The sequence below is a fragment of the Corella eumyota genome, chromosome 1 (assembly GCF_963082875.1).
Source record: "Corella eumyota chromosome 1, kaCorEumy4.1, whole genome shotgun sequence".
Taxonomy (NCBI): Eukaryota; Metazoa; Chordata; class Ascidiacea; order Phlebobranchia; family Corellidae; genus Corella; species Corella eumyota.
Window position 1 is genome coordinate 19277040 of NC_137490.1, and position 16810 is coordinate 19293849.

Below are 16810 nucleotides of genomic sequence, written 5' to 3' on the forward strand. Positions count from 1 at the left end.
GAGCCAGCACTTAATCAGCAGTATAATTACGGGGCAATTATAATCTCTATAATTTTCCGAACTGCTAAAGGCATCTCGAGATTGGGTCGGAATAACTAATGGGACTCTATGTTCAGATCACATATTCGACCTTCCGCATCAAGGATAAATATATATACAAAAAAAATGTGATATAAAAAATTGTTTTCATTCAAAAAAATGGAATTCTTGTTGAATGTTTAATTATTATGCAAGGACATAATTGTAAATCATAAGAATCTTGTTTTTTAACGCCTAAAATGCAATTTAAGCCATTTTTTATCTCCAAAAATACCTAACATATGCATCATGGTTAAATAAATTGAATACATAAAACTGTTTAACTATGTAGATAAGTGATAAATGATTGTACCTTGGTAATATTTTATGTATTTTGTTGGAATATATTGTTTATAATACAAATTGTAAATATTACTTTTAGAAACTAAATAAACAAACTATTGTCAATATAACATGCTGGGAAATGTGTGCCATAAAATACAAGCCAACAATTCTTCAACAGGTTTGACACGTTTGGTTATATCTTCTACTCGAATACAAAACTCATGTGCGATTTTATTAAAAGGTTTTACTAAGTTGTCTAGAAAATGAATTTTGTTTAAATAAAAAACTGATTTGTTTTTGGTTATTAGCTTGTGTAAAATTCAAATTGCGTTTGTGCGCTTAGTAGTAAGATTGGTGCGATTTTTCATTTTTGATGAACCCGTCTTACGTACGCCAGGACAGGACTCAATCTAAGTACCAACGACGGAGTGAAGTACTGTCGGACTAGTGACTGTTAGCACATTGTTAAATAGGAGATGTATTAGCGTCGTCCGCCCGCTTTAAAAATGGGGAAAAGACGAAATTTTTATAACCTTACCCTAATCTTCCCTTTCGCTTTATAGTTGACTTTGCATCATTTCTTAGCTGTCTGGCTGTGCAAGGGAAGATTAGGTAAAGGTATATAAATTTCGTCCTTTTCCGCCTTCATTTTAGTATTACTAGACTATCCCTTTAAACCTGGAGGACAACGGTGATAAAGTTTTATTATATGCCCATATAACATTAAAATAGTGGAGATCGCTTCCAAGATCTAATAATTTAATATGGTAAAGCCAAATGTTTAACTACTACATTATCTAACTATCCTAATTGCTGATGATCTTTTTTTTATATAACTTCAATGTGTAGGTAAGTCTGTGAGTACATGTCTATACTTTAAATATCAAATATTATTATGCAACTGTATGACTTTGTAATCTTAATTCAGCATTTATTTGTAAATTTTATAGATTTTATACATTTAAAAATAGAATAAATTTTAGTCTTTATAATAATGTCTTGTGGTTTGAGTTCAAATGCCAATAATGTTCTGCAAGCAGTTAATAAATTGTATCATGATTCGAACGTTACCGAAAAAGAAAAGGCTTCAAAATGGTTGGGTGAATTTCAACGATCAGTAAGTCATTATATTTCTATTAGTTAAATAAAAATTGGTGGACATAAGCATACATTTTAGATTTATAAGTCAATATTCAAGAATATTCAGCCTAATTATATAATTTTTTTTATTCTTTTGTTACTTTACTTTAAAATGTAATGGTTGGAACAAGAATTACTTGATCTCCTGTAGAAACCTATGACAACCTAACAGATTTTAGAAAAATAAAGTGATTAATTACTACTGTCAAACTTCGTTCATTTAACATTATCTCAACCCTTTTTGTTCACAAAGTTTATGTAAACAAGTTAAACCTATTCCTGATATTAGCTATGTTTTTCTTAGGTTTCTACTAAAAGTTTGAATCTTTTATCAAAAAAAGGATTAATATAAAAAATAATATTGTTGTTGTTAAAGGTTTTTGCATGGGAGACAGCGGACCAGTTATTACAATTAAAACATGATGTTGAATCAACCTATTTTGCTGCACAAACTATGAGAACCAAGGCAAATTTTGTTTATTTTATAACACCCTTATACTAAAAAAATCTAAGGTCCAAGCTTTAGTAAACTAACTTCTCAACATTTGAAATACATTGTAAAAGTAAAGAATTTTTTTGTATTAAAAAACAAATTTAAATTTAGATCATGTATTCGTTTCAAGAGCTACCACCAGAATCTCACGAATCTTTAAAAGATTCTTTATTAACTCACATCGAACATTTATGCAATATGTCGCCAATTTTGACCACCCAGGTATAATGCTTATTGACATTTTTATTCAATCAAATAACAATTATATTGGTGTGGCTCTACTGGTAAGGTTTATTAACAGTAGCCAAAATGTGTTTTTGTATCTAGCGAGTGCTGATGTTTTATTGCCATCATAATTAAGGTTAAAATAAATTTTACCTGTTTTATGGTAGACAAAAAATGTAACTTTTATTGAAAAATACTGTATTAGTTTTTAAGTATTTTGACCCATTTGCTTAACTTATGTAAATACAAATTTAAAATGGAGTTGTGTTTTTTAGCTTGCCCTTGCAGTTTGTGACTTAGCTTTACAAATGCAAACTTGGAAATTGCCGGCAGTAACTTTTATGCAAAAGTAAGTTAAAAACAAGTAAAAATGTTGTGTTTCTATGACTTAAACTTTTGGTTTGGTTAAAGTATTGAACATTAGTATGTCTTAAAAAATGTTGTAAAGAATATGTTATGTAGATATGGTAAAGAAAAATCCTCACTACCCTACCTCCTTGAAATTTTAACTGTACTGCCAGAAGAGGTAATATATATTTTTGTATATAACATTGACTGGGGCCTAATATTTTTTCATAAATAGCTTTGTACCATATTCTTTTTATAAATAGCAAATAAATCTCTATTTTTTATTACTGAACCTTTATATTATTAAATTTTGCCTTCTTGTCCATTAGGTAAATGCACGAGCATTAAGATTGGGGGAAAACAGAAGAACTGAAATAATCGACGAACTTGAAAACTCAGCTCCAATGGTGATTGAACTTTTACAAGCTTGTGTTGGTAGGTTCTTAAGTAATTTGCTTTTTTGTTTAAAATTTTTATCAATTTTAGGTGATATTTTCAACATTAATTTTAGGTGATATTTTTGATATTTTCAACATCAATTTTTTTTTTTTTTTTAACATTTTACTATTTGAATTTTTGTTATATCTTTACCCAATTTGCAATTTTTCCAAAATATATAATATAAATACAGTTTAAACTTTTTATGCCTAATATTAATATGAACTTGTATTTTTGTAATACCTTAAGGTATCGTTGATGGAGAAAAAATGTTGACTAAAATTTTCAAATGTTTGGCAAGTTGGTTTTATATGGATGTTTTACCTGGGAATCATGTTGCTAGATCAAAACTTCTGGAAATTCCTTTTAATATTTTGGTAAGAAAAACAATAATACTTTTCTATATTACTGTGTAGCAGATATGTTTGCAAAATTTTTGTAAGTTTTGAAAATATGGCGCAATTTTAAGTTTTGGGTATTTTAACCCAATATTAAAGGTAGACTACTTTACAGTGTTAGGGAACCTTTGCAAGCTTTGTATCTAGGTTTATTAATAGTTTATCTACATTGGCAAAAAAATAATTATTATGAAATATAGTCAAATTGGCAACCATTAGTTTTAAAGTTAAAATACTTGCAAAATGCTATGTCTTCTGACCACGGTGATTTTTATGAATAAATTTAAACTTAATTCATAAAAGGGATCGTGTATGTTGTCCGGCTCTAGACAAAACAACGTGCTGTTTACTATAAGAGATAATTATCTTGCGCCATAATCCAGATGGGAAAATTTAGGAGAGCTGTAGTGTAGTTATGTTTGTCTAGAACCAGACAACATACGCGACCCCATAAAAAATTTTCTGAACAAATTTGGTTTAAAGTGTAAGTTTTAACTTGTTTAACTTATTTATCTTTTGTTTGTTTTAAATCTTCAGAGAGATATAACTACATCTTCAAGTTTATATGAATCTGCTTGTGATTGTGTTTGTGCTGCACTATATTCCATCGAAAACATTGAAACACATCACGATTTAATCGAGATTTTGTACCAAGGAACAACTAGTTTAAGAGATACTTACCACAACGCTGTTGCACATGAAGATACTGACAAGTTTGTAAATTTTCTTAAATTTTTTTTAGCATTTTTTTAAAACATTAAATTTGTATTTTTTAAAAAGCTGAGTTTTATTTTGTTTTTCTTTTTTTTAGATGTTTAAACTTAAGTCGAGTGTTTAGTGATTTGGGGAGTTGTTTAATTGAAACAATTATAATTTCGCCTGGCAAAGGTTTTGGGGATCTTTCCACTTTAGATTTAGTTTTGCTCTGTAATGGACATTGCCAATATGAGGTTAACCAATATTTATTTTTTTTTCAACTCATTTAAGAATACTGTTCTCTATTTTTTATCATTTTTTTTTTTATTTCTCCGAAATAATTGTATTTCCTTACTTATTCAAATTCTTTAGGTAATTTAAATATGAAAATTTTGTTAAACTAACTTTTCAAATATTGAAATCTCTTTTTTTTGCATACAAGGTAGCGGAAATTACTTTCAACTTATGGTACCAGTTATCCGAGAAGCAATATTTAGGAGATGAACTTCAGTTTTCCAATATTTTTGGTCCATATGTGATGAGGTTAATAACATCGCTTGTAAGGCATTGTCAAATGGAACCAGATAATGTAAGAACTCTGTTTTTATCCAAATTTATTTCTATAAATTAATTGTTTAAATTTTGAATTTAAAGGTTTTGTTACATTTCGTTATAAAAATTTCAAAAAAAGTTTATTTTAAAAGTTTTATGTCTCTTTATTGTGCCCCTAATTCTGTTTTATCATACCCTAAAATAGGGGTAACAATTTACTTTAAATTTTTTTACTGAACTTTGTTAAATTCAAAAAAATATTTATATTTAACTATTTTGCAAAAAATTTTAGGATAAAATTCTGGACAAGAATGACGACCTCCACGAGTTTCGAAAACGAGTCCTCAGTTTGATCGGAGAAATTGTACCGATAGTTGGCGCCATCCAGTGTTTCACTCATTTATTTACCATGTTGAGTAACAGTGAACCTACCTGGGATGTTACCGAGGCTACTTTGTTTGTCATGTTTTCAATCACCAAAGTTTTAAACTTGTGAGCAACAACTTCTGTTTTGTGTAAATAAATTTTATATTTAACCTCTTGTTTCAGAGGCTGACATATCCACTATTTACTGACATCGTGGTGTAGAGATCATACCACTTGTCTTTACTACATAAGGTCCTGGGTTCAAACACTGCTCTTATAAGCCCCCTTAAGTAAGATGCTATGAACAGTATGAACTCCTGCTGAGCCTATACTTAATCAGCAGCTTAAAACTAACGACAATTATAACCTATAATATCCTAATCTGCCAAAAACAACTCAAGACCGGGTTGGGGTAACTGATGTTACTTTATGATAAATAAATGTAACGTGACCTTAGATACTATTACAAATTAAAAATTCTCCTTTTTTATGTTATTTTTAACGTTTAATTTTGGTCTTGTTAGGAGAAATGAAGAAGTGGCATCAAAAGTCTTGCAAGCCATCTTGAGTCTGCCACCTGGCACCCATGTGGCAGTTTTTTACACCGGTGTCAGATTAGTCGGCAAATTAAGTGGTTGCATTGAACTTAAACCGGAATTACTAGGTAACTATGTTTTTTTTTCTAAATGTCTGTTAACAGAAATAAAAAAGGTTTTTTTTAAATTGTTTAAGGTGCTTGAAATTGTTTTTTATGTTTTCAAAGGTCTTTGGTTCGATTCTTAGTTGTTTTTTCGATTTTTTATTGTTTTTTTATGAAAATTGTTTTTGACAGACCCTACTCTACATTTTCTTACAAACACTCTTCAAAAACCAGAACTAGCTTCCATATCAGCAGAATCTTTACAATATCTTTGTTTCGGTTGCAAGAATTTGATGACGCAACATTACTCAGCACTGATACAACTTTTACAGGTACAAATCTTTTATGTTTTGGTTAATTTCTAATAATATAAGAACTTAAATAAATTAATTAGGTATTTGGAGAATTATTTTATTTAATGCTAAGTTTTAGATTTTACTCACAAATATAAAGATTTTACTCACAAATATAAAGATTTTACTCACAAATATAAAGATTTTACTTACAAAAATAAAGATTTTACTCACAAATATAAAGATTTTACTTACAAACATAAAAGATTTTACTTACAAACATAAAGATTTTACTCACAAAAATAAAGATTTTACTCACAAATATAAAGATTTTACTCTCAAATATAAAGATTTTACTCACAAATATAAAGATTTTACTCACAAATATAAAGATTTTACTCACAAATATAAAGATTTTACTCACAAATATAAAGATTTTACTCACAAGTATAAAGATTTTACTCACAAAAATAAAGATTTTACTCACAAATATAAAGATTTTACTCTCAAATATAAAGATTTTACTTACAAACATAAAAGATTTTACTTACAAACATAAAGATTTTACTCACAAAAATAAAGATTTTACTCACAAATATAAAGATTTTACTCACAAATATAAAGATTTTACTCACAAAAATAAAGATTTTACTCACAAATATAAAGATTTTACTCACAAAAATAAAGATTTTACTCACAAATATAAAGATTTTACTCACAAATATAAAGATTTTACTCACAAATATAAAGATTTTACTCACAAATATAAAGATTTTACTCACAAATATAAAGATTTTACTCACAAATATAAAGATTTTACTCACAAATATAAAGATTTTACTCACAAATATAAAGATTTTACTCACAAAAATAAAGATTTTACTCACAAATATAAAGATTTTACTCACAAATATAAAGATTTTACTCACAAATATAAAGATTTTACTCACAAAAATAAAGATTTTACTCACAAATATAAAGATTTTACTCACAAATATAAAGATTTTACTCACAAATATATAGATTTTACTCACAAATATATAGATTTTACTCACAAATATAAAGATTTTACTCACAAATATATAGATTTTACTCACAAATATATAGATTTTACTCACGAATATAAAGATTTTACTCACAAATATATAGATTTTACTCACAAATATAAAGATTTAACTCACAAATATAAAGATTTTACTCACAAATATATAGATTTTACTCACAAATATATAGATTTTACTCACAAATATAAAGATTTAACTCACAAATATAAAGATTTTACTCACAAACAAAAGATTTTACTCACAAATATTAAGATTTTACTCACAAAAATGAAGTTTTTTTAACGGTATGTTGACCATTACATTATAAATACCGAACTAGTCCATTCAAATTTGTTATTTTGTAGGTGGCTGATGATTTAAAAGTTTCTTCAAAAGCTTCCTTGGGTCTTTTGGATGGTAGGTTCAATTTATTAAAAAAACAGTCAAAAATTATTTAAAATTTATTTAAAATCCATTTATAAAGTTCTTTGTATTACTTAACAATATGGTATTGTATACCATTCATGTGCTCAGTCTTAAGTTGCTTTAACAAGGTTTTGGAATAGCCTATTAAATAACCAAATAGAGTTAAGGATATTAACAATCTATGTTTTTGAAAAATTTTGTTATTAATTTTTTTTATGAAATAATATTATCAATATTAAAAAAAAATGTATTTTTCTTTTTGAAGGAGTTGTTTTAGTTATATCTAAACTTTCGAGTCAACATATTAAAGAAGCAATCAACCGATTATGTCTTGTTCAAGCCACGAAACTACAAGAAGACCTAAACAAAAATAACCCAGGTAATATTCAGTTTGTATTTAAAAAATTTTATTGAATTGAAATTTACAATATATCATTCTATCAGCTTGCTACAAAATGCATTTTGCCCAGTTTGGTTTTAATATACTTTAAAACCAAGTTTTATCTATGTTTATATATTTATTAAACTTTAGCTAATGTTACTTCAATTTAATAAAGTTCTAATTAAGACAGTCAGACAATAAAATTCTAAAATTAACAATATACTGACAAAGACAACTCTAAAATTGAGTTTTTTTAAGTCAGTTTTTTGCATTAAAGTCTTATATTAGTGATATTTTTATACTCAAAAATTGATAAAGTTGGTGTCACTGAACACAAAAATAATTTTAACTTTAAATAATTTCACTTACTTTTTAAGTTATTTATACAATTTACAAAAAAAAAATTAAAATTGATTAAAAAAAAGAAAGGAAAGTCCTGTTTGTGATGACGTAGAAAGTACTAGCTTGTATACTTTCACTACGCTACCTAATACTTTTTACGTCACACAAAAAAATATGGTAACCTGGTTTTTGGTATTGATCATTTTCCAGTATTTTTGAAAATTAAATTGTAAGTATCACAGACATTTTTTAAAGGTTCTAAAGCCATTTTGTGATTCTTCATCAACCATGCTAACGTGCTATATACATCACTTACAAAATTAAAAAACTCTCTAATATAACACTTTAAGAATAAAAAATATAAATTAATGTTAACTATAGGGCACACATACAAAGGAGCAATAGAGGGTATAGATTGTCTAGCACAAATTTATAAAAACACAGAAGTTAGAAGAATACATGGTGAAACATTCGGTGGGAATGATAATCTAGCTCAACCTCCCATCTTAGATACTCATATGTGTAAAGATGTTACCGAACAGGTATTTAACATATTCTACTTTTAATCGTATTTTGCATGAAAAAAATTTGGAAATACATTTTAAACTTTTTTTTGTTTTTAGATGTGGCCTGTTTTGAAAGCAATATTGGAAAAATATATTTCCAACAATCATACTGTGGAGAGATGGTGCAGGTAACGTTTCTTTGTTTTCGATTTGTATAATTTTAAAGTGCAGTGTTATTTTTACTTGATTATTTCTTGCTGTTTGTTTATATCATTATGTTCAATTAAGTAAATGTTGTTAGAGCATTATTAAAGTCCTTGTTTAATAATGCAAAGTGCCTTATCCCGGTGGCAAGGTATAGTGGTTAGAACACTTGGCTATTCTAAATGAGGTCTTAGGTTTGATTCCCATTGCTTTCATGTTGTGGTACCTTTGTGAAGCAAATGTTCGTCTGTTTAGGCCCCGAAGTTGGCCTTTTCACATCAAGGATATTTTTGATAAAATTTTTAAAATTATTTTTTGTTTTTTTAATCAGATGTGTGAGGTTTATGATAAGATGCTTGGGCAGTTCAATTCAATCAAGTTTATTGCCTGTAATTGCTGAAACTATCACAACAAACTATACAACCCAACCTCATAGTTGTTTCCTCTACCTTGGCAGTGTTTTGGTAAGTTTTGAATACTTTAGTAATGTAACCGACACCGTGATGTAGTTGTAAGAACACTTGCTACACCACCATGAGGTTGTGGGTTATATCCCCACTGCTCTTATGCTGTAGCGCCCTTGAGTAAGGCGCTAAAAACGATATAAACTTCTGCTGAGCCAGCACTTAATAAGCAGCATAATTACTGAACAATTATAATCTATATAATATCCTAAACTGCTACAGGCAACTTGAGACTGGGTCGAGTAACTGATGTTACTCTATGTTTAGGTCACGCATTCGACCTTCCCACATCAAGGATAAAGATATATACAAAAACTATATCAATTAGTTATTTTTTTTCATGAAGCTCTTTCTGTTATATTCAATTTTGTAGATTTTTTTAAATTTTTTGTAGTGCGTATTTCTCTATTTTTTTTATTTTGTGTTATATTCACACAGGTTGATGAATATGGAAATGATTCTTCCCTTATTTTAATGTTATCCCCATTCTGTCAACCTGCTTTTGAAATACTTAAACAAGATGATGGACTAAAGAATCATCCAGATACTGTGGATGACTTGTTTAGACTGTGTGCAAGGTGAAAAAAATTTTTAAATTTTTAAATACAACCGGCAGCGTGTAATAGTGGTAAGAACACTTGAGCTACACCACACTCTTGGGTTCAAATCCTACTGATTGCATGCTGTAGCACCCTTAAGTAAGGCGCTATAAACGGTATAAACTCTTGCTGAGCCAGCACTTAATCGGCAGCATAATTACCGGGCAATTATATTCTATAATATCCCAAACTGCCACAGGCAACTCGAGACTGGGTCGGAGTAATTGATGTTACTCTATGTTTAAGTTGCGTATTTGACTTTCCCACATCGAGGATATAAGTAAAAATTTTCATATAGTTTTTTTTTATTTTTTTTTATGCTTATACTTTTACAGCTTTTTAGGTTAATCATTTAGTTATAAATTATGTTATTTTGGTTTAAATAATTCAAATTTACCAGTATTGTCATGGTATCTTAATAAAAAAATGATTTAAATACTTAGGATTAATATAAAAAAAAATTCAAAAATTCACAAAAAAAAACTTTTTCGCTAAATTTTAACATTCAAAAACATGAAACAAATGTTTTAGATTTATTGAAAAATCCCCCATCCAGTTTTTATCCCATGAGGCTTGTCCCATGATAATAGAATGTGCAATTGTTGGTTTAAAACTTGAACACAGGGAAGCCTTTGCTTCGGTAACCAAGTTCTTGCGAACTATTATTGAATGCAAACCTAATGAAGAGGTAAGTGGTTTAAGTTTTTACTCTTTTTTTAATAAATGTAAGTGTATTTTATTTTCATTTTCGAGTTAGAACTTAGGTAATTTAGAGGTTGGATTTTTTAATTTTTGTCCTAGAATATTTAAATTATTTTTGGGTATTTTATTTATAGAATAAAAATATTATATACCTTATTTTAAGGCTATTTCACTGTTGTTTTTTTTTGAATAATTTTAAGTGTTTTTTGTTTTTTATCTTTAGGTTGGGATATATGTAATTTAGAAGTTTAAATATTTATTATTTTGTTTTAATAATTTTTAGTTATTTTTGGATATTAATTTTGTAAAAAAAAAGTAATATCTTATTTTAAAATATTTTACTGTTATGTTTATAATGCTAGACCCTAATGGATAGCTCTAATCTAAAATATAACTTTTAACCTATTTTTTTCGACACATTTTATTATAAATTATTTATGAAGGCAACATCAAATAATCAAGCCTTGCTCTTGGACAATGTTGTAGCCACTTATGGTCCGAAAATTATTGAGGAATCTTTACAATCTTGTTTATTTCATATTCCTCCTTACTTGTATATTGACACTGCTGATCTGTGGTGGTCATTTATTAAAAGAAATAAAGAGGTAGGTTACGTAGTTGTTTATTTTTTTAAAATAAAAAAAAAATTAAAAAAGTGTTGAATTTTTTGTATATATCTTTATCCTCGATGTGGGTAGGTCGACTGCTTAACCTAAAAATAGAGTAACATCAGTTACCCTGACCCAGTCTCAAGTTGCCTATGGCAGTTCGGAATATTATAGATTATAATAAACAGTTATTATGTTGCTGATTAAGTGCTGGCTCAGCAGGAGTTTATATTATTTATAGCGCTTTACTCAGGGCGCTACAGCATGAGGGCAGTAAGGATTGAACCCACAACCTTATGTAGTTTAGCAAGTGTTCTTACCACTACATCATAGTGCTGGAATTATAAATATTTTTTTTTTTTTAATTTTTAAAAAATTGTTTACGTTTATAATATATAACCACTATTAAAAATATGTTTATAATTAACTCGGTAATTGTTATTTTTATTTATTAATTTTACTATGTTTTAGTCTTTTTTAACTTGGGTTTCAAATGCACTTAAAAACTTACCAACTGAACATACATTAGCTTCTGCAACTCCAGAACAAACTATTCAGTTTTTTAACAATATTAAAATGTAAGTTAAATTATATTAAATTTCTTAAGTTTTTTTTATTCTTTAAATTTTTTTAGGTTTTTTATTTATATATGTTTTTTTACTAACTTTCTAAAAATAAGTTACATAATGTGGTATATAAAACAAGCATCGACTTTTCCAAGAAAAGCAAACAAATAATATTTGTTTAATGTTTGGCAGTATTAAACTCGTTTAGTTCAAGTGGTGAATGGGTTATAATAAAATTGTGTTTTTTAAAGTACAAGTAAAAATATAATGTGTGGACTTTATATAATAACTCCTTATCATTCTTTATGTAATAACTCCTTACCAATAAATGTTGTTACAAAAAAAATGAACATTCAATTTTTTTTAATTTTCAACCCAGTGATTTAAAAAATATTTGTAGGGTTCTCTTCTTTTATAATGGGACATTTTGGGGTTCATATTTAACCTATTTATTACCCAATTTTTTTTTTAGAACTGAAGAATGGTCGAAAGTCGATCATCTTTTAAGAGATTTTTGTCGATTGTACAGATAACAATATTTTTTGTTACAAGGACAATATGGTAATATTATTTTTAAACTTTTTTTTAACAATTTTCTTAAATAAAGTTGACTTGAATCCTATGAAAGAAGGTTTAATATTTTTCGAAAAAAATTGCTGTTAGTAAGAATATAATATTCTTAAAATTATTATCGTATTTGAATTATGATTTTATCTTTTGCAGTTCATTCTAAACTGATTTATTGTTCATTCTTAATATTTTTATTTTTTTTATAAGTAATATTTAATGTGCCTGCTTTTAGCGCTAAACAATTTTGCGAAAATTGTATTTGCAAACTTTTAAGGACACATTAACTGGTGTGTCGTTATTTTTTAGGTAAGTTCGAAATGTTTTTTTATTTTAATCATGATTAAAAATAAATGATTTTTTAAGTAATTTTTTTCCTACCAAAGTTGCGGGTTTAATAATCAATTACTTTTAATAATATTAGAAAGTCCTCAAAGATGTTTCCCAGCTTAGCATTTACTGCTTTTTTATTTTTTAAAAAGTACCTGATAATATTGACCATAAATATACTATAAGCGCGACATTTTAATGATACTTTATTTACGATGCTTGCAAATTTTAAGTAATTAAATCTAAAAATTTCATTTTTTAATATTTCACAGTGAATTAAAAATAAGCATTTTTTTGTTGAATTCGAAACAAATTGAGTTCAATTTATAATTTTTTTATGATTTTTTTTTTGTCAACAATCTTATTTTCAAAAAATAAGTTTTTAACAAAACAAAATACTAATACGGGAAAAATAGTATATACATCTCATAGTTGAATTTTTACAATAATACACATCATTAATTTACAAACATAAAATTTACTAAATAATTAACTATATCATTAAACACAATTTACAAAACATAATGGCTATAAAACAAATCTTATTTAAATTAAAAACATATTTCACACACTATTTACAAAACAATTTTTGTACACTTAATAATAAATTGCTCTTAATGGTGGTTACCTGATTTGAATGTACATTATAAATAAAACACATTTTCGAGTTTAAATTTTAAGTTACTTTTATTTCCTTTTGAGGGTCGTAATCAACCAACCTTCTACCGATAAGATAACGTTCATTTTTAACCCGATCGCACCACTTTCGGAACTGATTTACTTCATAAATACAGAAATTAAGAACTCCTGTTGCTGTTATAAGGATTGGATAAGCCCTCCAATGATAAAAATAAGTGTCAACTAAGCTCATTTCAAATAGCATTGGAACCAAATGACCGAGAACATACGGTGCAGTTAAGTATACCATTAGCTTCTTGACAACAGGAAAAATTGTATTTAGAAGGCAATCTTTAAGATTAAGTCGTCTTAATCCTTGTCTGTATGTTGTTTCAATCTGTGTTTTTAGCCAGCTGTTGGGTCCAAGCAGTATGCCAGCCAGTGCAAGTTTTACTAACAATATACCAAGAGCCCAGTCCTGCCAAACAAACACAATGGGGGTTTCCGTAGTTAATACCCTAAGTGGTATCACAAATGTAAGATCAAACAAAATACCAAGTATTAGCGGGAACAAACCCAACAGAAAACATGACAACACAAGTGCTTTGGCAACCATTTTAATACCGGTCACAATTTTTTCTTCGATAATTTTCCAACCTTTGGGTAGCCAGCTGCTTAGAACATTGAACAAATGAATTAATGATAAGAACATGTACAATCCAGTGGCAAACGTATACAACTCGTGCATTACAACCTCCTTGTTGGCACTATTTAAAAGACCATTCACACCAAATAAACTACGGAAGGCAACGCGACCAAGATAAACAGGCATAAAAAGCCAAACTGTTGCAAGAATAGACAAATAGACAAGACCTATTAGAATTACAATTACAAGTCTTAGTATGAAATATGTAGGTTTAGTGTAAGGTTCTCCTATATTCCAATGATCAGCGTGTAAAGGTTGGTTTATCTCGTGTATTGGAGGCAAAACATCGAGGTTGGGTATGTTATTAGGTTGATCTGGGTTTTGGTTATTTTGTTGGTTTTGGTTGTTTTGTGCACCATTCACTGCACGGTCACCAAGTAAATATGGTGTCATGCCAAGCAATCTACCTGACACATTTGCCCATATTTGAATTATCCTTTTAAACCAGAGTTTTGCATTACCTTGGTCTAGAAAACCAGGCAGAAGAAATTGTACCAACATGAGCTGCAAGGGAAATTCGCCAATAGGGGATGAGGACTGAGGGCCACTGTTGTACGGAAGAAAATTTGGAGCAATGTAGAATAGGATTTTTACCGGCACCCACGATATAACTATTATAAGCGATCCAAAAACAATAACAGAAAGCACAAATCTCCTAAAATGGTTGTGCACTGGCATGTGAATCATCTCGTGTATTTGGTTAAATTCTGGGTCGTTTAAACTTCTTAAAAACCATAAACACCCTGGTCTTAAAATTTCTTTTAGCATCAACAGAAAAGTAGCAAAATAGAACACGAAAACCATTCCTGCAATCCAGTGGCAAAATAATGAGCCTCCTGGGGAGTTTAAATACGATGTTTGTCTATCAGTAATTGTCACATTAAAGACTTTCAAGGTACAGATGTCAAGCCATAATCCACTGAGTAATGGTAAAACTCCCATTTCAACCAGAAAAACAAATGCAACTTTGAGGATAATATAGCAAAGACCGAAAATTCTCCCAGGCCATTGAAGTTTGGTAACTTGTAAAATTGCATGGCCAACTAAAAATCCTATAGCAACGATAACATATCCACATAGAGCCGTAATTACCCCTTCAAACCTAGTGGCAACTACGTAAGTGTTTAAATCGATAGACACAAGAAAATAATGCCCTAAATGATAGGGGCAAAACGCGAAAACTATAATAAAAAGTGTGTTTAATGCGACAACCCAAAAAACAAGTTCGAGGAATAATAAAGATCCATCAAGACCTAAAATTCTATCCCATGTTGGTTCCTCTACCCCTCTATCCCAGTCTATTGCGTTCCAGTTTATATCATTGTTTTGTTGACGCTGTTGTACTACTTGTGCATTGTTGACATTTGCATTGTTGTTGTTGTCGACATTGTCCTCATTGTTTTCTGGTTCGTCAGCATTGTTTGGTTGCTGTGGCATTAACCACGCTGGTAATTCACCGTTCAAAATTTGAACCCTTAACCAAGCGATGCAAATAAAAGCTGACATTGTACAGCCTACGACCATGCAACCATGCAAAATATCTCGCCCAATGTGCTGTGTAGAAATCATATCCATTGGTAAGTCAAGCAAAACTTTTAAAGACCCCGCGAAAATACAATTATAAACCCTCGACGCTGTTAATGGTACTACACCTAACCAGGCTATAGCAACCAGAGTGTAATGCATCCAACATTTAACAGCTGACACTATACTTTTACCCAACCCATATAATAAGTCTTTTATTGGTAAATGTTTTGGCATATCCGGGCTATATATAGGTTTAAATGTATATTTATGTTTACAAAGTTCGCAGTATTCTTTTTTGCTGTGGCGTAACCACTGTACTAGGCAGTCTTGGTGTACGTGTCCTATGCTTCCTGTACAAATACATGGGTGAAATAATGGGTTGTCGTTTGTGCTCGCCGAACGACAAACTCGACATATTTCTTCTTCGTCCTCTTCTGCGGACATTTTTTGATTTAATTTGAAACAAAAATCTACAAAAAAATTTTAATATTTAATTTTGAAACAATTTATTAAAAATCAATTTTTTTTTTTTTTAAGTTTTTCTTTCAGTGTTAAATTTTTCTTAATTTAAAAAAGCTGATTTTTTTTTTTTATTTTTAATTTTTTAAACAAATGACTTGTTTTATATTTTTAAAGTTAGTCTGTGGGTCTGACAGTTTAACGCTCAGATAATATTTACAGATTTTTATAAACGGGCAAACGGCGTTTTAAGCTGTCACGTAGCCTTTTGGCTAAATATATCATTTGACCAATACAATTTGAAAGACAAAGAAACGATAATTCTATTACATATTATTTGTTCAAAGTCAAATGATGTAATAACAAAGACTTTTTTTTACCTTCGACTTAACATAAAAGAAAATATTTTGTTACCCTTCAACCCAACAACAAGCCTTTCGATTTCAGTCCGAGCCTTTTTCTAAAAATCTCTCTCAAATATGCTTCAGTGATTTCTCTTTAAAAAAATTTCTTCTTTGGTTATTGACGTCACGGTTGGTATTCTATTTTTATGTATTTATTTATCCTCGTTGTGGGAGGGATGACTTTTTACTTAGTTAAAATACAGTAAAAATTGTTTTTTTTGGTTAGTTTTAGATACTTTTGTGAATTTATTCAACATAAATTATAATAATAGTTTTTTTAGGTTTTTAATTTAACTTTTTTAAACAGATTTTGTCTTTGTTGAAATTTGTATTTTATCTCTTCTGATAGTAATGGTAGTTAGAGTTATAACTTACACAAAGTAAGAGAAATATAACCCATAAAAA

General features: G+C 28.7%; 2 protein-coding genes across 2 annotated transcripts; one reads left to right on the forward strand and one right to left on the reverse strand.

Annotated features, from left to right (window-relative positions):
* The first annotated feature begins 1319 nt into the window (after window positions 1–1319).
* Window positions 1320–12907, forward strand: LOC145746199 (transportin-3-like). Its single transcript, XM_082564416.1, has 23 exons — window positions 1320–1480; window positions 1880–1969; window positions 2108–2218; window positions 2497–2570; window positions 2684–2747; window positions 2899–3004; window positions 3257–3384; window positions 3943–4118; window positions 4217–4355; window positions 4544–4690; window positions 4946–5145; window positions 5544–5683; window positions 5852–5991; window positions 7361–7412; window positions 7687–7800; window positions 8527–8687; window positions 8769–8839; window positions 9187–9319; window positions 9758–9897; window positions 10450–10606; window positions 11064–11225; window positions 11700–11806; window positions 12267–12907. The coding sequence occupies exons 1-23, from the start codon at window positions 1358–1360 to the stop codon at window positions 12325–12327; spliced, it is 2796 nt and encodes a 931-aa protein (XP_082420542.1). The 5' UTR covers window positions 1320–1357; the 3' UTR covers window positions 12328–12907.
* LOC145746208 (E3 ubiquitin-protein ligase MARCHF6-like) lies at window positions 12885–16169 on the reverse strand. The gene has a single exon (XM_082564427.1). It carries the CDS (start codon window positions 15984–15986, stop codon window positions 13368–13370), a length of 2619 nt encoding a protein of 872 aa, XP_082420553.1. The 5' UTR covers window positions 15987–16169; the 3' UTR covers window positions 12885–13367.
* Window positions 16170–16810: the final 641 nt, after the last annotated feature.

Excerpts from the sequence above, each read along its gene's own strand:
- LOC145746199 (XM_082564416.1), top strand. The coding sequence starts at position 1,358 with ATGTCTTGTGGTTTGAGTTCAAATGCCAATAATGTTCTGCAAGCAGTT. Across the intron at positions 1,970-2,107 it reads CACAAACTATGAGAACCAAG|ATCATGTATTCGTTTCAAGA; the intron begins GCAAATTTTGTT and ends ATTTAAATTTAG. Across the intron at positions 4,119-4,216 it reads GCACATGAAGATACTGACAA|ATGTTTAAACTTAAGTCGAG; the intron begins GTTTGTAAATTT and ends TCTTTTTTTTAG.
- LOC145746208 (XM_082564427.1), bottom strand. The coding sequence starts at position 15,986 with ATGTCCGCAGAAGAGGACGAAGAAGAAATATGTCGAGTTTGTCGTTCG.